A 24,628-nucleotide genomic window follows, 5' to 3' on the forward strand; every position below is an offset into this window, starting at 1 on the left:
TTGATTTAGTGTTGGGCACTACACTGATCGACACAGTCCTTCAAATTTGTTCACATCTTCGAAATTATATTAGTTTTTACTTTGAAAGGTTATGAAAATTTAGGTGTAGTAGCTTTTCCCTATGCTGTAACTTGATATTGCTCTATGCATGACTTCAACACTAAATTGCCCCTCCAAAAAAAATATATATAAAATAAAATCCAGTACACATTTTTCCCTATGCTTTTTGTACCAATCTAGATATACAAATTATTCATAAGATGGAATCATTGTAGATCAATGATACAAATTCTCGAAAGTTTTCAGTGATTTCCATAATGCCCTTGACCGTCACATGACAGCAAGTCATGCAACAAACAATGAGGAAGTAAAACTAAAAAAAATAGACCAAAAAGTTCTTCAAACAGGAAAAAGGAAACAGAATGTGATGAATTTCCAATGCATCAGCTTGCACTGTGGATATTGAAAATACTAACTGTCTCGATTCATTTTCTACATTTTGGAATGTTTTCTTAATTTTGAAATATATCATGTTGACCCTCGAATTTAACCCGACTCTCCCGGCCCCCTACAAAAAGTTGAAAAGACGTGACTCTCGGACTGAGAAAATACTTTGAAAAAGCGTAGACTAGCACAGCCAAAGAAGTGGCGTATAGATACATTGTACATGCACATTCTTTAAAAAAAAAAGCACTTAAAACGGAATACATTTAGGTATGAGAGTAATCATAAACCTGCAAGTTTGAATTCATCTTTTGTTAAGTTTTATTAATATTATTGTGAACTTATTACAGTATTTGGGTACAAACATCCCCGTGCAAGCATATTGGACCGGTCCATCTCTGAAAATAATAATGACGTCATGTTCATTCATTAAGAAAAAAAACACCCGACGTCTAAGATGGCGGATTGTCACTGAAAAGTCACCATCGATAGAATATTTTTCCCTCTATGAAAGATGTACGACCTGGATCGGCGCTAGTTTTGTTTGAAATTGAGTTGTGTGATGGCATCAAAGGTGTACTGAAAGCAAGAAGCCAGAAAAACGCGCCAATATGCCAGGATTCAGGCGTTTTCAGGGTGAGTAAATATGGTCACTCAACGTGCGTACAATCGACAATGTAAACGAATCTGCAGTGCAGGGCCAGGGGGCCAATAATTTATTAAAAGTGTCAAGTCGCCCCGGCCCATATGCAGAGTTGCCTTACTCAGTTACTTAGCATGCTTAGTAATAATTAGTATTACTTTTTTAGCCTGTAACTTTTCTTTTTGCTATCACCGTCAGTTTTGCCATAAAGAATTTCCTCCTGCAACTTAAGAAAAACCACCATAAAAATTAAAATATGATTTAGCCTAAAATAAATTCATGGTTTAAATGATTTTATTAAACGAAATTCTTTAATAATTCCTCCCTTTTTTTTAAAGGATCAAGAGCCACTGATTACAAAGAAGAAAATCAAATCTATTCTAGGCCTACTGAAATAGCAAGAACGATTTGAAAAAAAGATAAAAGTAGAGAAAGTATTAAAATATAATTTTAAAAAATAAAAATTGCGCAGTGAGGATTCGATACCAGAATCTTCAGCATAGCACTTGAACATTTAACCAATCGAGCTACTGCTTCGTTAGCTTGATTGGTTGAACCCTGGTTGGATGGGTTTTGCTGTTGGTAGTTTTGGCTGTCGCAATGGTAGTTTTGTAATGCCGTAACGACAGCATTACAGCATTAAAATTGCATTACAGCTGCCGTAGCGATATTTATCCAGTACATTTTTCAAATCAACCTGCAGTAACATACAGTAACATGCATAAACTTTAATATGTTTAATAGTAATGAATAACTTTTAAAAATATTATCATACCAGCAGCATAATGAAGATGATCAAGGTCAAGTCACAATTTTATGCTTAAATCACAAGAGTTTGGTGATACTGCACTGAAAGGTGGGACAGTTTGCCAAAAAAACTTCTACAAGAAAAGCAAAGCACCTTATCACCTAACAAAATGTTGATGTTTTAATCTTGTGCATGTCATCAGCCGATATTAATTATAAATTCCAACAATCAGGATTGTCCATTCTTGTACATATCGAATATCGATCGTCATTTTTTATTTTTATTTTTAAACTAGCCTCAATCATTTTAAAGCAAACTGGAATGCTTTGTGTTGAGTATGTTGATTGCTCCCACAAGCAACAAAACTTACTGTGTGATAGTAGTATGGTACAGTTTATACAACTTTGAGCATACACGCATTACCATGAATATGCGAATGTGAATTTGTGTGGTCAGACAAGTTTTCGTGTTGCAAATTCTGAAAAGTTGAACACATTCTAACCCCTGCGAATTTTGAAACAACTATTTCCTGCTAATGTCAAATTTCCTTGGCAAGAAGTATGAGCCAGCCTTAAAAGTTGTCGAAAACATGCTTTTAAAAGTTTTACTACAATTTAAACATAATATAAATAAAGCACTGAATTTATTGAGCATCTGTTAGTGTTACGTAGATCTATTTTAACACAAGAATTTTAAAACAACAAGAATTTTTAAACAGAAATCTAAAACAAATATACCATGTGTAACTACATGCATTCAGCATATTACCATGAATCATCCAACAAGATCCTTGATGCAACTGTGATGCAACTGTGTCCCACACGTCCAGATATAAATTAACTCAATGAACCCATTGTCGATGCTGGATGCCAAACATGGCAAGTCTGCCTCTGAGTTAGATATTGTAACAAAATACTTGCAAACCTGAGAAGCTTAAAGTTGCCCCTGTTCGTTTGAGGTTCAAATGTACAAGTGTTTCAAGTGACTAAGATGTCACTAAAAGCGCACTGTACGAAAAGCCCAGCCAAACCATGCACAATGCATTACATGCAGCCTGTACATCAATCTCATACTTCCTGACTCCGACAAAACACAGGAACATTTTAATTGGCCAGTCTGGATACCCTGTCTTGAAACTTGTCTTGAAGGGGTGTGAGTCATCAAGGAGTTGGCCAAGTTTTGTTCGAGTTTTTGCCTCTTATCTTCGTCTCGTATTAGTCATCTTGAAAGTGTGCAGTCTGTGAAGAGCTATTGGATATATATACGTGTTTGTGAACATCTGTTCACAAAACAAATATTTGACGGATTGTGTAAAAAAAAGCCAATGATTCTAAATGGCAAGTGCTTTACCAGAATCTGAGCCTGCTAAAGATGGGGCAGTTGTTGAAGTGAAAGATGAAAAAGGTGAGAACAGCCGTGAAAGTTAATACTAAATAATGTACGTGTAGCATGTGTCATTTTCATGTATCAAGTACAGAGAAACCATGGTCCAAAATGCACACATGTAGAAATTTGACATGTACGATAATGTGTATGCCAGACAGTGTGCATGAGACAGCTCTCTGCATTTCAGTTTCAACTCAGAGTTAATTTATCATGCAACAAGCAGCCTGATTTTCAGAGAAAGTCAGTGCATTTTTATCAGTCAAGGAAAGACAAATTTGGAATTTATTTCAAGTTTGCCATTGTTATTTTTAGTGTTGATGATAATAATGTCACTGTCTTCACAATTCCATGTCATATTTTACGATAATGGTGTTTTTATGTTTTTGCGGGCAGCATTTTTACACGCACGTGTGAGAATTATTACAAATTAAAAAAAAAAATTCCGGAAAAAAGTCTCTGAATAAATGACGCTCTCCATTTTAATACTTTAATTTCATGTAGAACATCTAAATAAAAACTACCTGCATTTATCTTTGATGTCTTTTATAAAAGTAAATATTCATATTTCATATTATAGCAAAATACAGGGTACGTGTTCAAAGGAAATATTTAGAATGCTATCTTATACCAGCAAATTTAAATGCAAATTATTAACCTACAAACGGTCTCTGAAGTTGTTAGATAAGGCCCCCCCCAAAAAATAGTTCTGCTTCCGATTACATGGCATTCGAAAATAGGGTCGGTAGGTAGGGAATTTTTTATTTTTTTGCCAATTTTTTTTGTGTACGATTATATGGAGGCATCTGCATGTAGTCAAGGGTAAAAGGTATAAAGTGATGGTTTTGGGTGGTTTTTTTTCTTCTCATTTTCCAATAAAAAAATTAGGGTATGGGCTGTCAGAATAGGGTAGGTAGGGAAACCGGAAGCAGAACTATTATTTGTTTTGGCCTAAGTTGGAATTTTACAATCACCCACCTGCAATTGAAAAGCATTTAAATAATGATAACACATATATATTGCATTATACTTGCTAAATGAATTTGTCTTTTTCTGTTTCCTTTAAAATTCACACTTCAGAAAAAAAATGTGCTGGATTAATTTTCAATGTCAACATGCAGGTCCCCTTTAAACAGGCAATTTCAGAGACGGACACAGTTCATTGCATAGTGCGGATATGAGGACCCTTGAACAGCTAATATGTGTCTTTCTGAAATGATAACCTGTGTGTGGTTGATTAATGTAGAAGATAATTACCGTGCCAGGGACATTCCGCCAGCAGCGACAGCCGCGACCCGCCCGCAAATTCCACATAATTCCGATGCTAACAGCCCTGACACCGCGCAGAGTGGCTGGTCGGCACGCCACGGCCGTTTGTTTTGCAGCAAATTGGCAATGCATCTTATTATCAGCTGTTGTTCAGTAGAGGAAGCAAGGTTTACATGCAGTTTGAATTCTTTGAACAACAATTCGTGCGAAACAGGATGTTTTGTTGTGTTGCATGCTGTTTATTTTGAGTAATTGACCGGATTTTGTGGGATCCAAAGTCTAATTGTTGCATGGCTTAAATACTGACATAAAAGTATACTTTTGCAAGTGTAGAAATTGAGTTTAATGAGTGATTGAAAATATTATGTTGGGCGACTCTGAAATGATGGAAGCTGGTAAGTTTGTTCATTTAAATTATGTTCAGTGTTTGCAGTTGTTTGCACAAATGGTAGTCTGTGTAATATGCTAACCATGCTAACTGATTTAAAAATGGCTCCTGGCACTGCCTGGACAGTAAACTGCTAAGATGTATCCAGTAGGTGAAATGAGAGCACGTACATCAGTCCTTCTGATTTAAAAATCACAGGCGTGTGGAAAAAGACACACAGGTTCTGGATTTTTCTAGGCGTGTGTTTTTTCTAGGTGTGTGGTTTTCTAGGTGTGTGATTCTGTGGTCCAGGGAAATTCAGGCGTGCAATTATTCACACTTCTCGGGAGGCTTTTAGGTGTGCGATGGTGTGGGGGTGTGATCGCACGCCTCAAATCAGAAGGACTGTGTGTGTACTGTATCTTTTTTCTCTCACAACTCTCACGAAGTGTCTTTGTTTTTCATGTCGAACGTCTTTGTTTGCTGATTAACCTACTGTTCTGTAACGCAGAAGTATTGCTTATGGCACAAAGGGCACTAGTTTGCCGAACATGCCATTACATCACATCAACAACAACAGCATGTACTGTATCTGTGTACATTTTACACAAGATGGTTTTCAGAAGTCTGCATGTACCGGTATATGTACATGTACATGTATCTTACACTCCATACAGCATATATGTACATATTTAGCTTGGGTAAAATAAATGTTTAAACTAAATCTTTAGACTTTTACACGTTTATGATATTAACATGTGAAGCAAGCCGATTTTGTATCACAATAAACTCTTCTCCAGTACCTGCACTCTCAAGTATCAGTCAATGCTCCGTGATGACATTTGTATTTGGAAATTCATTCATGGGGAAAAAAATCAATGAATATGGAACTGATATAAAGCCTACATGTTGTGCAAACATACTTCTTACACTGTGGTAACATGTGGCGATATTGATTTTGTGTTGACTGTGGCTATGGTGACTCGCTGTTAATACGAGTGCACAGACATTGAACTGTGTGTTGTGTGCTGAATTTCCCTCCAGGGAAAAGCACTTCACACAGCAATTGCTGCCCCATAAATTATGATCATTTGTTTTTCACAGTGATGCGCCGTTTATTATGGTGCTGATCGAATTGTCAAGCCAAACAATACACGTCCATTGAAGCGCTATGTGATTTGATTAGAAAGCTTTTAAAAAGCTGACGATGTATGGTTTTTTAATAATTAAAAATCTGAAGTATATTTGTTTCACCCATGTGTGGCACACAAATTAAAGGGCTTAAAAAAACGGGAATAGTCACGATTCTTTTATTTTGTTATTGTGGAATCCCTCATAGACCAAAGCTGTTGTTTCTTTGTTTTTAAATTTACCATATTGGGCTCATTGTCATAAATGGACAAAATCAAAGTAAAATTTTCCTGGACAATTTAACTGCTTGACTTTCTAGAAAAAAATTACTACCAAGCAAAGTGATAAATTTGCTTTTGAAGAACCTTACCACGATCATGAAAATCTATACCAACCTCTCTTCCTGTTGCAGATGAACGGACGGACCTGACCGATGGGATCAATCTCAGCCCTCTCCCGCCGGCCGAGCCAGAGTCTAGGATCATCTATCTGAACCAGACACAGGCCACCAAATTCTGCAACAATGAAGTCAAGTAAGTGGTGAAAAATTACAGCACAGTATGAAATGTTTGCACAACTTGTCACCGACACCACGAACCGACAGTCAGTTGCGCGTAGCACGTGCGCGTATTTCACTGGACCGGGCTATTTTCGTTTTCACGAGCCGACAGCCAGCACTGCATGCGCACACTCCGTACGTTTCGTTTTCACAAACTGAAACCGACCTTAAAAAGGTTTTCAATTCAATTTTTGTGTAAGTCCACAAGTATACGGATGGATTAAATTCGTGTCAAACCCTTCCAAGCATTTTTCTCCAAATTGCATATCAGCCACATGCTTGCGTTTCTGTTCGTGAAAACGAAAAATCGTTCTGTTTCGCGTCAGTGTATGAAATATGTAGCGTAGATTGTGAAACCAAAAATATTGAATGTCGGTCGTTTCGTACCCAAGTCGTTTCGTACCCAGGTTGTTGTTTATAAAAATAAAAATCTTATGTCTTGTCTGTCTTTACAAAGTACCTCTCAACAACCCTTTTGCATCAAAAAATGCTTGTATTTATTATTTTCTTACTTACATTCGCTGTTTTTTCAAAAGAAAACTCCGTTATTTTTACAAATTCACTGCGCGATTCAACTACATGTACTTCGCAATTCGATGTCTATATCACGTGCGTAATAAGCGCAATGCGGCGACGACTGGTTCCCGCCGCGCCGCGCAGGGGCCAATGATGAAATGCGGTAACTAGTCTGTGCACAGCTATGCGATCGATAGCGCTAGCATGGCTATGCAGGCGCAGGCACGTGCTCAGCGCTCTGTCAACTGGTCGGATTCGTAAAAATGCCGAGAAAGACATCGTAAAAATGCCAAGAAAACACCGATGGAGAAAGAACATTTTTGCAAGTTAATTCACAGATTTGATCTAGCTTGTCTGTGTATGTATTTTCCGTGTTTGCATGACTGGCTTAATCTCCTTTGTGCATCATAATTGACTGGGTACGAAACGACTTGGGTACGAAACGACTTGGGTACGAAACGACTTGGGTACGAAACGACCTGCTTCGAAAATATTGATTTCGCGGTTTTCAGGAACTGACACCACACTACGTGTCAGTGTCAGTTCGTGAAAACGGTGACGAATTACCCCCTCAGCAAGTCAGTTTGATATTACAACACACTGCCCTCATTTGTCACACGAGTCCATTAAATTGTGGCAGATATCAGAAGCATCCTTACACGTAGCAAGTTATAAGGATTAACATGTAAAAAGAAAGTCATTTTCTGAGCAACCAAGCTTACATGCAAGTAAACATTTCAATATTTGTCATTTTCCTCCCGCAGCACGGGCAAGTACAGCGTGGTCACCTTCTTGCCCAAATTCTTGTTTGAGCAGTTCCGGCGATATGCCAACGTCTTCTTTCTTTTCATTGCACTGCTACAAGTGAGTGTTTCTGTGTTTTGTGCTTTGTTTTGTGCTTTTCTGTGTTTTTTTATGCTGCCTGTCTCTCAATTTTGACAAGTCTTCAGTTTTTTGCAAAGCGGCCAAGCAATAGTTTGAGCACCGAAAGGTTTTGTTTGGGGAAAAAATATTGCTCAAGAAAAAATGGCACAAGATATATACTGAGTGGTTCTTCAGGCAAATCCTGAGTTTCTTGGCAGAAAATATTACCAAGGAAATTTGTTTATCACAACCAGTCACAAGTACTTATTCTGTTCAGCCTTCGGCATTGTGGCTGCGTACTTGTTTTGACAGACTAAAACTCTTCTTTGATTACATGCACTTGTGGAGCGTGTGTGTTTTTCTAAACATCTCAGTATAAAGTTACACACATATTTTATCACATGTACATCGGTAAATTACTTTTTGCGTTTTTTTACTGGGAAAAAGAGTTTATTGTACATGTAAAGTTAATAATCATGAATGTAATTGTAAAGTACGTACATGTATGCACCTTCATGTACGTGTATTCAAAACAAAAGTGTGTTTTTGACTGCTTTACAGATATTTTACGAATTTACTAATGAGTGCGTTCCATACATGTACATAAACATCCAGCAAGATATAAACACTTCCCTTTATGATCACACATGCACATACATTCTTAGTAGTCATTTACAATATATCATGTCATAATTTCAACATTTTCATTTGTTCCAATGAATATTATAAAGTTTACAGTTTAATAATGTTTGGATAGTAAATTCCATTCACATCAGACATGTTATCATACTGATGATCCGAACGATGATAACAAAAAGATTTTGAAGAAGATCAATGTTTTACAACAGTTGATGGCCTTATAGAAATGGAAATTATTACGTAACTTATTTACATGTATGCCAGCTGTGCCATTCATAACAGTTTGTTCAACCACTAAAACATATTCCTCATCATTTTTTTTTATCTCCCATGCCATTCACAGCAAATTCCCGGCGTGTCGCCAACGGGTAAATTCACCACCATGTTCCCACTCCTATTCATCTTGTTTGTCTCTGCCATCAAAGAAATCATCGAGGATTTTGTAAGTTCAGAAACCGCGGTGCCTAATCCCCAATTTCCTTCTTGTTCTCCTGTCTCCCGCTTTCAACCTTGACTTGACCGATTCTCCCTGACATTTGACATTTTGAAGGTGCCGATTTCAGGAGTTAGTTTCTAAAGTAAGTGTGCTTCGATCACGATGATGCACAACTTTTTTATCCAATTTTATGAAGTCAAGTCAAACAAAACAAGTCAAACAAAAAAAACAGTTTTTTTTGTTTGCCCATTCTACTTCCATTTTTAAAAAAACTCCAAACTTTTTTAGAGAGAATTTACGACATTTGTCCAGAGACCTTTTATTTTCTATGGTTTCACAAGAAATGCAGAGAAAGAGGCCAACCACATTTCCTATTTCATGGCTCATTTCACCACATAATTTGACATGGGGCGACTTTAATCCACTGCATAAAGGTAAGATTTAGCTTTCAATTTCTCCCCAAAATTATCCGACAGCGGTGAAATTTTTTTCCCAGTATTCTGAGCATTTCTACAAACAAGTTAAGAATCATAGAATACTGCCATAAGTCTGTTACATTTACCATTTCCTTGTTCAACTCACCACATCATTCGGCGCAGGTTAACTCACATTAAAACAGGTAAGTCCTACATTCCATATTCTCCACAAACACACTTCATATTGAAAACCAAGAAAAGTCATCTTCCATGGCAACAGTTCACGGACCGTTCCATGTTTTTTGCACATCAGGTAAGTTCAGTGTTCCCCTCCTGCATGTTGCATGCACACCAATCTTTTCTCCTCTCCTGTGTATCTCCCCGTTTCATCGTAGCAAATCCCGGGTGTCTCCCCCAATGGGACCTTGACAACTGTCATACCGTTACTATTTATTCTTACTGTTGCTGGTGTCAAAGAAACGGCAGAAGATTTGGTGAGTAAAATTCAAAGACGGCTTACAAGTCCGAGCATGTTTGATTTTTTTCTGTCCGTTTGGCTTTTTGTTGGACAAAAACAACTTGATTTTTGACCTCTAACTTTATATGTGAATGAGAACAGAAGACTTTGCTTTTGACTTTTGACTTTGGACAGACATTTTGAGCCTTAACAAGATAATCTCATCCACATTTTAGCAACTTTGATGTTATAGTCAAAAGTTGAAGTATTTCATAAAAATCTCAAAGATGTGATCTCAATTTAGATGACAAAGGATGATTGAATTGCTTTGTAGAAAGCATACCAGTGGCAGAAAGGGAAGAAATGCCCAGATAATTGTTTCATTTTTTTATCATAACTTGTAAATATTTTACCAAGAGATTTTTTTTTTTTTTACAGCTGTGGCGTTTCTAATACATTTTAGGTCATTCCACCAGAAAAAAAATGTTTTACGAAAATTATTTTTCTTGATTTAAAATCATTTCAGTTGAACTTTAATTTCTAATCAGATTGATTCATTTGTTATTTATAATAGAAACGCCACCGTGCAGATGATGAGGTTAACAGACGTAAAGTATTAGGTAGGTGGCTTTCATGATTTTATTACATGGATATTATCCTTTCACTTGCATAAAGATCCTTGTCATTTGATATATTTGAACTTTTATTTCACTACAAAATTGATGGGAAATGTATTTCTCTCTTCCAAACCACCCTTTCACGAAAATGTTTGAATTCCACTCTGTAGCGCTGGCTCTTTGGAACAATACGCGCTATGCGCAACGCTGAACGCACACACCAGCACGCCTTTGCACACAAATACCGCATATTGGAACAAGAATGATCCTAACTGTTCAATAGTATTTCCCATTCCTCATGGGCGGATAGTACTTTTGAGAGCCGGCGCGAATGGGAGTAATAACGAATGTCACGTGATGTGAGTTCCACCAATCAACTGACAAGGATATGTATGTCGGTTATATAATAAAAAATATTTAAAAATTAGAACCACCAATCAGTGTATGGTTTCTTTGTGTGCTTCCCTGTAGAGAAAATATTAAGGCTACACTACCATAAAAATGGAATTCACATGTTTTGTCTCACATGTGACGTATAAATCTATATGTGTCATTGTTTGTTACAGTTCTTCGTTACGGGGTCTGGATGAGAGTACGGTGGGTTGAGGTAAGCACACTGTTATAGGGTCAGGTTTTTACTAAATCCCTTTGTCCATAATGGTCTAAACAAATTATTGAATCTTCTAGTGTTTTATTATCATATTTTATTGTGTGTGGATGTTATAACACTACCTAGATTTAGTTTTTAAAATTTCTTTTAGATCTAGAGAAAAAAAGATGTGAGGCATATGTTTTTGGCATATGCATTTCCAAGCACTTTTTATGTGGCAGTATTAACCCTGCTTCATAATATCTTGACCAGCTTTTTTCTATTTAGAGAAATAAGAGCGTCCTAGATTTTAAAATTAACCCTAATAGTCCCGAGTCCTCAAATTTTCAAATGATTTTTTTTACACCCGAAGGAGTTAGTGTTAATGTTAGCCTTACGGCTTTCAGGTATTCTGACCAAATTTCTGATTTCTCTTGGAAGTAAAAGAAAGATTCTTGTTACTTTTTTTCAGGTGGCTGTTGGTGATATAGTCAAAGTTAGCAGAGAGGAATTCTTTCCTGCCGATCTAGTGCTACTTGCTTCCAGGTAAGGACTGATAACACACATCTATCCTTTAAACTAGTCCCCAAGGGTTATCATTATTGTACAAGGGTGAGATTTGCCAGGGTTTTTCATGAATTCAGGAAAATTTTAAGAATCCCTTTTGAAATACGGAGTCCGTAAGGTTTAACCATAAAATTGTTTTTAACCTATGACAGTTTATGTAGCAGAAAAGATGTGGGTATTGTAAGAGGTGCTTTAATGTAGGCAAATACAGACATATACCATAGATGTACCATAGGTGTAGGCCCTACGTTGCTCTGGGGCCCTAGGCGACCCTCAAACCCTCTGCTGATTATTTTGCGGATTTTTCATTTTTTTGCCCAATCTCACCCCTGATTGTTAATTTATTTCTGGTAATGAAAGCAGTTATTTCTCAAAAGTGTCCATGGCACTCTAACTGTGTACACATTTTCATTTCATTACAATATATTTTTGGTACCATCGTAGTGCCCCACAGGCCATGTGCTACATAGAAACTGCCCAGCTAGATGGAGAGACCAACCTCAAGATTCGCCAGGGTGTCCCGCAGACGGCCCACCTAGTCTCGGATCAAGAGCTGATGCAGATTAACGGCAGGATAGAGTGCGATGTGCCAAACCGACACCTGTATGACTTCACCGGCAACATCAGGGTTAAACAGGACCAGTCACTGTAAGCACTTACAAACTTGGAACTGTTATTATACTGCTTTGCATTCTGTGCACTAATATCTCCTCAATGTTCAAAAAAAAAAGCCAGACACAGAGAGCTAGACAGACTATAACTCCACTCATGTGATGATGCTACGGGTTTGTGTGTCGTTTATGCACAATCAGTATGAAATCGTCGCGTCAGTGCAACAAGGTCGTAACTCCATTCTGCAACAAAGTCGTATCTCGCGCGAATACGCTCCGTTCAACAAGGTCGTATCTCGACGTCCATTGACTTTGCGTGTACATCCGGGTTATTTTGAGCGAGATACGACCTTTTGACATTCTAAAACTCGCGTTTTGCGTCGTTCATGCCATTTTAGGAGATACGACCTTGTTGCACTGACGCAACGAAATTATCTGTGCGTAGTTTGCAACAAAAGCTTAAGAACCAGTGCTCTAACATTGCATACTCTTTGTGGACCGGTGAACAAAAGAGGTCCACAGGGTGCAGGAAGTGTAAACATTTTGTGGGGGAATACCCATGTTCACACAGGGTTTCCCCTCTCCGGAAAACAGTTTTAGATGCATTTTGGGGTTAGGTTTATCAGTCGCAAAATGAAAAGGAACAGTCAAGGAAATCATGATCGAAAATTTCGGTTGAAAGAGTGTCCACAGTGTGAGTAAAAGTAGATTTTATTCCGTTTTTTTTCTACACGAATACAAAGGAATATCCACAGCAGGTATGTAAGGTAAGTGTTGGTGTGTGTGTGCGGAGCTGTGAATCACATACTGGAGCTCCCTGTGAGTTGTCAGATACTAGAGTGCCAGCTTACTGTTTCACAGTCTGGTTTCACAGTCTGCCGTTTTTTTTGAGTAGGACATCTGGATTTGCACATGTCCATGACTTTTTTTTACTACCTCTTAGCATTGACAACACTTAACTTACAATCACAGTGATACAGTTTAAAAAGGTTGTGGAATGCTCAAAGACATTTTTCGGGTATATGTAGCCTTAGGTGTGATGAAATAAAAACGACTATTGTGTCTGTCATGAAATGAGTACAAAAGGTACTTTTGAGAGCTGTTTTTCAGGTCCTGTTTCGACCCGAACGTGCAATTTGTGTAAAAGTCGTCGCTGGGGGCAGCAAACAAAACGTACTAAATCGTGACGTAATAAACAGGACTCGTTTATACTACACTGCATCGGGAGTCCTGTTTATTACGTCACAATTTACTACGTTTTGTTTGCTGCCCCCAACGACGACTTTTACACAAATTGCACGTTCGAGTCGAAACAGGACCTGAAAAACAGCTCTCAAAAGTACCTTTTCTACTCATTTCATGACAGACACAATAGTCGTTTTTATTTCATCACACCTTAGGCTACATATACCCGAAAAATGACGGAAATGTCTTCGAGCATTCCACAACCTCTTTAAATAATATACATGATACAGCATAATCCAACACACTCACTTGAAATCAACAACTATAGCAGTACATTGCAGCAAGATCATGCGATAGTATGGCGCTGGTTCATTGTGTTGTGCCAGATTGCATTGATTGCTGTGAGTTATTTCAACATCCCAGTTTACCACATCTGTGGTACAAGAGACTGTAGTAATGAATATACCTGACAGGGTATGGGTTAATCGTTCTATATTTTGGGGTATGCTTTTCAGGTCAGTACCTATTGGTCCAGAGCAGGTCTTACTCAGGGGCGCTGTACTCAAGAACACACAGTGGATTCATGGGATAGCCATCTATACGGGTCATGAGAGCAAGCTACTTATGGTGAGACAGGGACAGGCGTGTGGTAAAAATTGTCCCAAATTGTTGTGCAAACTGATTCAAGAGAAATACATCATTATTTGCAGCTTCCAATTTGTGTACAGTATCTGCCAAAAGTCATTTTTTTTAAATGAATGAAATCCAGTGTTTTTTTCCTGAATCCTGAGATACTTGGTAAGGTAGATTTCCTCTGTATAAACACATTGATGAGGTAAATTCATATGATTAGGTTAGTTAATCCTCAATTTACATTGAATATTTCAGCCCAACTAATAATTCTGAATTTTGGTTGGTAACGCTTATATTTCAGGAAACGATTTCCACTGCTTCATATTTTGTTTAATGCATTGGTTAGAAGTGCATTCATAATCAGATGCAACTACAGTTTCAAAGGGTCTAAGCATTGTCTTGAGCAAGTAGGAAGATATGGAAAATTAATTATTGTTTGTATCAATGACCTATATATCTTTAACATAATAACTGACCACTTCACTGTTTGTTCAAATTACTTTACAGAATTCCAAAGCAGCACCATTGAAAAGATCAACAGTAGATAGAACAACAAATTCACAGGTGAGAATTTTGGGTCACGAAAGAAATCGATAAGATGTCATACAGAGTCAAAGTTGAGGTTCAAAGCGGAGTATTTTCTTGTTTCAGATATTACTGTGTTGTTTTCTCAGTACTCTTTATCTTACTGTATTAACCCTTTTATTCCAATGGTTTCTTCCAGATTCTGTTCCTATTTGTTATACTTCTTGTGCTCTCCCTGGTCAGTTCCATTGCAGCCGAGGTGTGGAACAGGCGGCACTTGGCATCTGATTGGTACATAGGGTTTCAAGGTAAGAAAGAAATTCTTCATTAGTCTTTTTGTTCATTGCAAAAGACAACGTACTCAGTAGTCAAGTGGCCTATGAATTGCTTACTCTCCCACCCAAGCTTCCCACCCAAGCTTCCTTAGACAGTATAGAATTAATGTATAGCTTTTGATCTCCTGTAATGCTGCTGCAACCTTCACAAACAGCCTTCAGTTTTCAAATTGATTTTGCCCTTTGATTCAATTTCCCGCTTCTGCGAAATGGAAATGTTTAGATGCTCTTGCTAATCCAGATGCAAAAGGTAGTATGTGTGGCTTTGGTCTGTCTTTTTCCTGTTAATTTTGATACCCTTGATGTGCTGTGTGTTGACTTGTCGCACTAAAATCTTAACACTTGGTCACATCCCAGTCCGGTTGGTTGTAAAACAAATGATCTGAGCTTTTGCAGTAACGGGCATCAGTTTACTTGTGAGTGAGATTTAATTCAGTATTTTGTTCTGACATTGTTTTTTTTCGGCTAACACTCAAAGACAATATCTTGATCCCAAGAAATTATCTCAAGTTAACACAACTTGCAACAAACAAACTTTCACGTAAAGATTTGTGTGTAGCACTGGTTTGCTACACACAGTATAAGATTGTTTTTGTCTTTGAAGTGGTGTGCTGCTTACTGTGCCTACCTCAAATGGAATATGTGAAATAGGCAGAGGCTCAAAAATTGGGCCCTGGAGGTATTTTTTCGTACTAACTTATAAAAATCTTGTTGCTTTGATACTCCCAACAGACTTTTCTCCTAATTCCTTCTTCTACAACTTTTTGACGTTCATCATCCTGTACAACAACCTGATTCCCATCAGCCTGCCAGTCACCTTAGAGCTGGTCAAGTTTGGCCAGGCCTGGTTCATTAGCGCGGTGAGTCTCAAACCACAAATCAAAGAGGGGAGATGTTCACAGAAACACCACATGCAGTGACTAACTATAACGCTGCCAGATGCAAAACAGTGCAACGTGGGTAAAAATCTGTGGGACCTGGCCATCAACACTGGTGCATAAACTATAAATTCTGAGACGACGAGTCCCATTGAACAACGCCACAATTGTATCCTGCTGCAGTTGGCAACTAGGGATTCTGAGGCAGTATAACATTTAGATTTTTGACTTGTTCTATGTTGTTACACTGGGCATGTTTCATACTTTGACAACTTTATTATCTTACATTTCCAATCTCCTTCCAAGATTACACGCCCAATAACGCCAGCAAAGCCTCATCATTCAGACTTTACTTTGAGGCCCTCACCCCTTGGATACTAGTTTGATTGAATTTCACTTAGAACAATTTTCCTTGAAAAAATTAAATTCTTTTCAACCTCTTCCTATTATTAGGACATTGATATGTACCATGAGGGCACCAACACAGCAGCCAATGCTCGCACGTCAAACCTGAATGACGAACTTGGCCAAGTCAAGTATATCTTCTCGGACAAAACTGGTACGCTGACTGAGAACATCATGGTGTTCAAGCGATGCACGGTGGCAGGGATCGTGTACGGTACCAACGGGGATGATGCAAATGTTTTCTCACAGGCTAAGCTGCTGGAGAATCTGCAAAATAAACATGTGAGAATAGTTACTAATTTACACGCTTAATTTAAATACTTGCTTTTTGCTTTTCCTTGGTTGTGTGCAGAATTCGGCTGAGCAAATAGCAAGCAATGTTGTTCAGTTTTGTTTAGCTTGTTATTGTACATGTTTTGTTGTACACTTTAATGAGCAGGCTTCTTATTAAAGTGTTGCTGTAATTTGTGGGATCTATACTAAGTACGTTTTTAAAATACTGCAAAGAAAAGGTTGAAATTGTTTGTGTTAAGGTGATGTAATTCCTAGAAGTTGCTTGGTAGATATTAAATTACTGTCACTCCATGCCCCATGCCTTACCAGAAACCGTTAGGAAATATTCTCATCTTTCTATGTCTGGCAGTCAAAAACAGCACCTAGGGCCAATTTTCGTCTCAATTTCTTGTCTGTCTTTTCTCTATGCAGCCGACTGCGTCTCATATCCGTATGTTCCTGACCATGATGGCCGTGTGTCACACAGTGATCCCAGAGAAAGAACAAGATAGTGATAAGATCACCTACCAAGCATCCTCCCCAGGTAAGTGATTACATCAGAACATGATGACTTACAACTTGACAAACAGGGACATGACTAGCAGAGGAGAAAGCATCTAAAACCAAAAATTTTCACAAAAGTTTTCTTCTGATTGTTGGTGCCAGTTTAGTCTCTAGATTAAACTAAATGTGTAACAGCCTTCACAATAGTGGCATTTCACCGTTGCTCAAATGTGTAACTTTTCCTCGGATCAGCTAATTTTAATTTTTTTTTTAATTTCTACGTCTGCCATTAATTGAAAAACACGGTACAGAGTCTTCTGAAGTCTTGGAATTTCTTGGTTTTGTGGCCCTACAGTTGCTTGTCTGTTGCTGATGGTTTATGTTCTTATTACAATTACCTTACAAATAGAATCGCCACATATTTTAGCAACAACAAAAAAGTGTTTGAGTTGTGTTGTTTTTATCCACTGACATTTGCTATCGTTTATCAACAGATGAAGGTGCCTTGATTGATGCAGCCCATGCATTGGGATTCGTGTTTAATGTCAGGACACCAGACTATGTGGAAATCAATGTGGTATGTTCTCTTGTGCAAAAAAAAAGTTCAGTTATTAATACTCTACAATGTCTGAGAAAAGAAATGATTAGACTATGTGTATAAAGTGCAGAAACATGCAAATCAGGGAAACTTACAGCTCTTTAGTGGTGAAAATTGTTTAGATTGATCAGCTGAGAATCGTGCACAAATTTCGGTGTCTGGGTAAGATTTTCTTGTGTCTTTCTTTTTGTTTTAGATGGGGAAGCAGGAACGATACGACATTCTGAATGTTCTGGACTTCACCAGGTAGGCATTTAACAATTTTTTGAAGTAAATTTTTTTGTAAATGAAATTCTGTCATATTTGTATAACAAAGTAGGACACCGTTTATAAAAAAAGATGTTTTCAGATGTTTCAGATTCAAGTATTCATCAATTATGAAAAATTTGACCCAGTCATATTTAAAGGGAATATACAACATTTGCAAACATCGACAAATAAAACTACCAAGTTTTTACGAAATACCTCACTAGGATGTTGGTTAATGACTGTCTAAAGCATCCTGTAAAATTATGGCACTTGGTGTGAAGTCATTTTCAAGAAAATGGTATTTTTGTATAAATTTCCAACGGTGGTCGGCCGACCACCGTTGGAAAAACCTAACTATTTTTCAACTACTGCTCCAAATTTACCATTTTGTTCAGTCAAAATTTTGTTTGCTATTGGTTACATGTTCATAACGGGTGCAGGCCAGCTAGACTAGTTCCCTGACCTAACAATTCTCCGGCATCTATAAATTGATCCATTTCATCTTTAGTGGAGTCAGGGAACCAGACTACTTGAACGTTTTTGTTTTTCTTGGCTTTTCCAGCATTTTCGAACACAAAACTTCAAACATGTCAGTGTAACAACATTTGATCTATTATACTAACCCCTCAAATAGTTCATTTTTAAAAATAACAGCAAAAGCCAACGATGTACATTCCCTTTAATTGTCTCAATCCCCTGATGTTTAGTCATTTAAACCTGATCAAGTTTTAGGTTCTACAATTACATATTTATTGTAATAATTAAACCTTTTGCCTGGAAATGATAAGTTTGTCTCTATCTGTTTACAGTGTCCGGAAGAGAATGTCGGTCATTGTGCGCACCAGCAATGGAACCATACTACTGCTGTGCAAAGGAGCTGTGAGTACCGTAAAATAAATGCAAACTTTTAGGCTTTGGGAACACTTTCTTAAAAACTGTTTTGTGAAAATTGACATTGCAAGTTGGGAGAATTTGAATGAAATATTTGTTATCAACATGTTTGCAGGACTCTGTGATCTATGAACGACTTGGTGACAACCAGGAGCACAGGGATGAGACATTGCTGCACTTGGGAGAATTTGCTTCAGAAGGTGTGTGATTGCTTCTTTTTCTACCAGAGAATCTCCCTCCACCAAAGAGAAATTTCAAAGAACAGTAGAATTGTATTAACACCTTTACATTGTTCATATACTGTTCACGATTTTTTGTCTGAGCGTTGTGGTCCAATTGTTACGGTGTTCGACTCAAGTGTCGTGGTACGTGGGTTCGAACCCTGACAGGGGAACATGGTGCTTGTGTTCTTGGGTAAGACACTTTACTACGATTGCCTCTCTCTAACCCGGGAGTATTAATGGGTATTAAACTGTGAAGGTAGAGATCAGATTGCGCTGATCTCGAGGTGCTGCAAAAAAATGGTCTTGTGGTCTGAAGAACAAGGGTAATAATTGTGAAGCGCTTTGAGACCTTTGGTATTAAGCACTATATAAACACCACATTGTTATTATTAATTAAATCACTAGAGTTTACACATAAATGATTTAAGAAGAAAGTTGTAAGAAGAAATTTGCCATTCTCTTAATTGCACAACCCTCCTTCTGTAGGTCTGCGCACTTTATGTTTTGCCTTCCGTGAGATCCCCAAGCAGGAGTACGAAGACTGGAGTGCCACCTACTACAAGGCCAGCACGGCCCTGCAGAACAGAGAGGCCAAGCTGGAGGAAGCTGCCGAGCTGATTGAGATGAACTTCAATCTGATTGGCGCCTCAGCCATCGAAGACAAACTGCAGGATGTGAGTAAAATCGAATGTGCAAGTCTCCAAGTTCACAATCACTTTTTATGTGAATATCTCGGTACCAAACACTAGCCATGAAGTCCCACTTTAACTTTCCCCATTAATAATGTGCATATCGATTGACTTCATTAGTCCAACATTGTCACCATGCCTGCAAGTGATGAAAGTTAGCCAAACTATGGCTAACTATAGGTATTGATTGAACTTGCTTACAGTTAATGCTGAACTTGTAGGGCCAATGATTTTCCGTTTCAGAAAAGTGCAAATTCCGTTTTCAAAATCCTGAATTCCATTTCAGGCTGGAAAATTCCGTTTCACATTTATTCAATACATAAAAAGGCATTTAAACATATACCATGTTCGCAGTAAATAATTCCAAGACGATAATGAAATAGTCGTTTGGTTGGAGCGCGGGAAAACTGCCCCAAAAAGATTTCTTTTTTATCAACGGCCGATCAATGTACAGACATAGTATTTAACTTCACCACAGTCAAGTCGTATACTGCACTGCCACTTCCACACACGCAAAAAACATGCAATAGCCGTATAGGCCAATCCCATGACGTCACACATCAGCTGGCCGAAGCAAAATTCATGTCCGCCATTTTGTTTTCGGGCTAACGTTGGCGACAAAATAGGATAGTTTACGCACGGAGGAATAAGAACACACGGTAGATTTTGGACCTAAGCACAACATGCATTTCAATAGAGCCAAAGTTAGATGTTATACGAATGGTTGATTGATTGAACAGAGAAAAATAAACCTGCCGATGGAGCAAAAGAGACCCGCGAGAGCATGCTGTGAGTGTGATGATTTTCAACGTCATTGACCGTTGCGCTGACCGACAGCTACGGCATGCGTCGGGACTGTCACTCCCATGACTAAGCGTACTACGGTAATGATCTCGTAACATTTATTGCTCTGATCTTGAACGTTTTTGTCCCCCAAAATCGTGATATAAACACCGCTCATTTGTTGTATGGCTCGTCTGTTCAATCAATCATCAATAATTCGTTTTGTACTCAATAAATTTAACGAAATTATGGTTTTTTTATCAATAAAATTCCGCAAATTCCGTCCGTTTACCGCCATCGCGGAAAATCATTGGCCCTAAACTTGCTTCTAATAATATTGTTCAACTGCCATTTTTATGAAGGATCTTTGTTGATTAAAGTGACCCGTTATTTGCCTTTTGATCAGGGTGTGCCAGAGACCATTGACATGCTGATGAAGGCAGACATTAAGCTGTGGGTACTCACCGGAGACAAACAGGAAACAGCCATCAATGTCGGTGGGTACTGTTGAGCATTGAATTTCCAGAGGGTGATGTGGATATGGTATTAAATTGCCATGATTGCTTTTCAATTTTCAAAATAAAAAAACTCAACTTCGTTGGTTGATTTCCATAGTTTTCTTTAAAAAATGTGCACTGTAATCAAATCATTAAAAAGTCATTTACAAATCACCAAGTGTCAAGTCAAGGTAGAGGCAAATCATATCGACTTCAACCCAATCATTCCTTTGTCATTTCTTCGTCCCTATTAGTTGTGATCGTCCAAATTGAAATTAATTCTGCCCAAACTTGATGACAATAGAAGTTGTAAATAAATAGTACCTTCATTTTACACTGTTTTTCAGGTTATTCGTGTAAGCTGTTGACCCAGAACATGCCGCTGGTTGTGATCAATGAAAGTAGCCACGATGACACAAGGGAGACGCTTCGCAGACACACCGCGACGTTTGGGGAAGACCTTGGCAAACAGAACGATGTGGGCCTCATCATTGATGGAAAGGTGAAATACTTCCGGCGCCATGGAGCAGTTGTTACCAGTGCCCAATTTTGTGGCCATGCTAAGCACACATTTCTCTGCTCTTAAGTTCTCCGTTGAATTAACTTAAGAGGCACAAATTTGATAAAAATATTGAAGCAACGGTAGAAATCAGAGTGCACAAGCAAGTATTAGCATGCTTGATAAAAGTAAGCAGAATTAGTCTGCAAGATTAAGAACAACTTGCCTGCTAACCATCAAACAGCAATTTAAGAAATCAAGCCTTAATCACTGAAATGGAGTGGTGGCACATATCAGAAATGACAATGATACTTTCAGAAGTACCTTCAATGGTGAGCATTAAGTCATAGAATAAATAACTACACATTTGCTTTTATCTACCATACTTCTTTTTATCAAGATACTTGGACATAATTCAAGATTTCAGACGCCCAAGAATTCTCAAATATCTCTGCAATTTCCTGCTTTTGCTCTCACAGACATTGAACTTTGCCTTGGAGTTTGACATGAGGAAGGATTTCTTGGACTTGGCAGTGTCCTGTAAAGCAGTGGTGTGTTGCAGGTGAGAAAAAAAACTTTTGATAGAATATTGCATTAGGGAAATATTTTTAAGATTTGATTTTGCCCTTCATTAACTTAATTTTTATATGCAGTGTATATATACTCAGTGCCGTCCAGTTAAAAGAATGCCTGCGTGTGACTTTGACTCACAACCTCCTGCTTACTAGTGCAAATGTCTTAATAAGTCAACTACTCTTATTGCATGAATTGCTCCACTTGAAAATTAAAAACATTCAATCAATCTTACTTGTTACAAGAAAGCTTTCAGTAAGTAACAAGATTTAGACTTGATACTTGTTACAAGAAAGCTTTCAGTAAGTAACGAGATTTAGACTTGATCTTTGTGAATAACAGTTCCTTTTTTCGATTTGAAGGGTCACTCCAAGACAGAAGGCCGAATTGGTGGAACTGGTCAAGCAAAACGTCAAGGTGGTCACTCTAGCTATCGGAGACGGAGCCAACGATGTCGGCATGATACAGGTATGAACTGTGAACAAGTACCCCCTCATCCAAGAAACAAAGAAAGAGAGATTTTAATACAGACCCTTGAAAACTGTATGCCAAGTACCCATGTGAAGACACATTTATAAAAACTACAAAATTCAAAATTTCACGATTTGTTATAATCAGCAACGCATCTTTTTCTTAGGTAGCACTCCTTTTGAAGCTCTTTCCACTTCCGTCTGATTTTTGACCTACCAAATAACAGTTCTATTCAACTCAACCAGAATCATAGTAAAGTCCATCACTAGTCAAATTGTTAGGCAAATCAAGTCAAATCACAAGTCGGGTGCAAGCCAAAATCACAGACCCAGTCACAAGTTACGAGGTATGGAGTACCGAAGTGTGACGTCATTTAGAACCAGAAAGTGCAGTGCAAACGAATGGAGTACTGCGCGCGTGTTGGTTCTCGGGCTAAATCACGTGCTAATGTCTCTCACACACATTTTGTGCGCGTGACGCATTCACTTCGGATGACTAGTGATTGACCTGTCGGGACTCCAACACCTCTGCCACTCACATTATCAACAATAATAACCCCGTTTCTTCCCTTTTACTGCCAGGCTGCAGATGTGGGTATAGGCATCAGCGGCCGGGAGGGTCTGCAGGCAGCCAACTGCTCCGACTACTCCATCGCCCAGTTCCGATTCCTTCACAAGCTCATGCTGGTCCATGGAGTCTGGAGCTACAATCGTTTGTCCAAAGTCATCCTGTATTCCTTCTACAAGAACATCTGCCTCTACATTATGGAGGTGAGTATGTAAATCAGTTGGTTATCTAAATTTAAAGCCAAACAAAGAGGAGTCACGACAACATTTGCCTTCATTAGACTCTTAGTGGGGAGAGCAATTTATCCAGACTACACAGTTTTGAACACAAGCCAAAAACACAAGTACCGTTTGTGCATTCTTTCTTGTGTATTTCTTGTAGAGGTTGACAATATAATTTTTTTTCCTCTGCAGTTCTGGTTTGCCATTGTAAATGGCTGGTCAGGCCAGATCCTTTTCAACCAGTGGTGCATCGGCATCTACAACTTGGTAAGTCAAAATAAAATGAGAAATTGAACACAATCGTACACCAAGGCATTCAAAATTTGCAAGATTCAAGTTGACAGAGCTACTTTCTTTGGTTTTGTTTTGTGGTTTTGTTCAGTTTTTTTTTAGGGGGGGATGTAGTTTTTTTGTAGTCGATGCCAATATTTTCTTCAAGCATAGTCAAAAATCGTCTAATCAATTTGCTATTTGAAAAATCGTGTTCAACAAACCGTGAATTTTATTTCTACATGTGTGTACATTTTTTTTCTTGCCTAGGCCTTCACTGCCCTACCACCATTTGCCATCGGCCTCTTTGATCGTAACATCAGGGTAGAGAGTATGCAGAGATTCCCGCAGCTCTACAAGCCATCCCAGAATTCAGAGTACTTCAACTCCAAGGTGAGATCAGGGCCCAATTTCATAGAGCTGCTTAAGCACAAAATTTGCTTAAGCACGAAAAAACATTGCTTAGTAAAATTAGGTTACCGGCCAAAACTACATGCGATGTACATTTCTTGTGACTGGTATTTAGCTGTTGTTTACTTAGCATAACAATCGCATGGAGTTTTGGCCGGTAACCTGATTTTATTAAGCAAGACGTTTTTGTGCTTAAGCAAATTTTGTGCTTAAGCAGCTCTATGAAATTGGCCCCAGGTCTACTTATCCCACTCCTGGCTAACTGATGTGTTCAAAAATGTAAAAATAAGGAGTCGGGTTGGTGCAATGGTTCGCCATCTCTCCTTGCCTTCCACCCCTATGGTCTGGGTTTCGAATCCGGCCCAAGTCCACGTGAAGATTGGGTTTCAGTCCTTGCCTGTGTGTGTGGGTTTTCCCCCAGAATATATGTTAGGGTTTTTTCCTCCCACAACTTAAAGTGAACATCTCTCATCATCTTCTCTGGTATCATTACCAGAAATGAAACAAGAAAGCAGATACTGAGGATTGGAAAAAGTACTACAAAATACCTAACAAGTTTGATAAAAAATATTGGTTTACTTGTAGTTGATATGTGGTTTACCTTGCCCCAGCGTGCTAAAATTAACAGTTTTAATGTTGAACTACGGTCAAATGTCATTTACAAATGTAATGTGAAACAACACTGGCCCTT

The 24,628-nt window shown here is 38.3% G+C and overlaps 1 protein-coding gene across 6 annotated transcripts in view; it reads left to right on the top strand.

Moving 5' to 3' along the window:
- Positions 1-862: 862 nt before the first annotated feature.
- Positions 863-24,628, top strand: part of LOC119727437 (probable phospholipid-transporting ATPase IA) — a 35,648-nt gene continuing 11,882 nt past the window's right edge. Inside the window, exons 1-27 of one of the 6 annotated variants that reach the window (XM_038199311.1) lie at positions 863-1,080; positions 6,398-6,518; positions 7,825-7,924; positions 8,907-9,005; positions 10,447-10,492; positions 11,056-11,096; positions 11,551-11,624; positions 12,090-12,293; positions 13,957-14,068; positions 14,582-14,638; positions 14,799-14,907; positions 15,158-15,184; positions 15,667-15,794; positions 16,266-16,499; positions 16,923-17,034; positions 17,489-17,571; positions 17,789-17,838; positions 18,651-18,720; positions 18,848-18,932; positions 19,443-19,630; positions 20,835-20,925; positions 21,273-21,427; positions 21,904-21,986; positions 22,360-22,465; positions 23,050-23,238; positions 23,449-23,523; positions 23,797-23,919. In XM_038199311.1, coding sequence (XP_038055239.1) covers positions 1,056-1,080; positions 6,398-6,518; positions 7,825-7,924; positions 8,907-9,005; positions 10,447-10,492; positions 11,056-11,096; positions 11,551-11,624; positions 12,090-12,293; positions 13,957-14,068; positions 14,582-14,638; positions 14,799-14,907; positions 15,158-15,184; positions 15,667-15,794; positions 16,266-16,499; positions 16,923-17,034; positions 17,489-17,571; positions 17,789-17,838; positions 18,651-18,720; positions 18,848-18,932; positions 19,443-19,630; positions 20,835-20,925; positions 21,273-21,427; positions 21,904-21,986; positions 22,360-22,465; positions 23,050-23,238; positions 23,449-23,523; positions 23,797-23,919 — 2,787 coding nt within the window. In that variant the 5' untranslated portion in view covers positions 863-1,055. Of the gene's footprint in view, positions 1,081-4,655; positions 4,883-6,397; positions 6,519-7,824; positions 7,925-8,906; positions 9,006-9,810; positions 9,910-10,446; positions 10,493-11,055; positions 11,097-11,550; positions 11,625-12,089; positions 12,294-13,956; positions 14,069-14,581; positions 14,639-14,798; positions 14,908-15,157; positions 15,185-15,666; positions 15,795-16,265; positions 16,500-16,922; positions 17,035-17,488; positions 17,572-17,788; positions 17,839-18,650; positions 18,721-18,847; positions 18,933-19,442; positions 19,631-20,834; positions 20,926-21,272; positions 21,428-21,903; positions 21,987-22,359; positions 22,466-23,049; positions 23,239-23,448; positions 23,524-23,796; positions 23,920-24,628 lie in introns of those variants that run through there. The other 5 variants (XM_038199310.1, XM_038199309.1, XM_038199313.1 and 2 more) reach the window with 5 other exon arrangements.

The sequence above is a fragment of the Patiria miniata genome, unplaced genomic scaffold, assembly GCF_015706575.1.
Source record: "Patiria miniata isolate m_02_andy unplaced genomic scaffold, ASM1570657v1 HiC_scaffold_20, whole genome shotgun sequence".
Taxonomy (NCBI): domain Eukaryota; kingdom Metazoa; phylum Echinodermata; class Asteroidea; order Valvatida; family Asterinidae; genus Patiria; species Patiria miniata.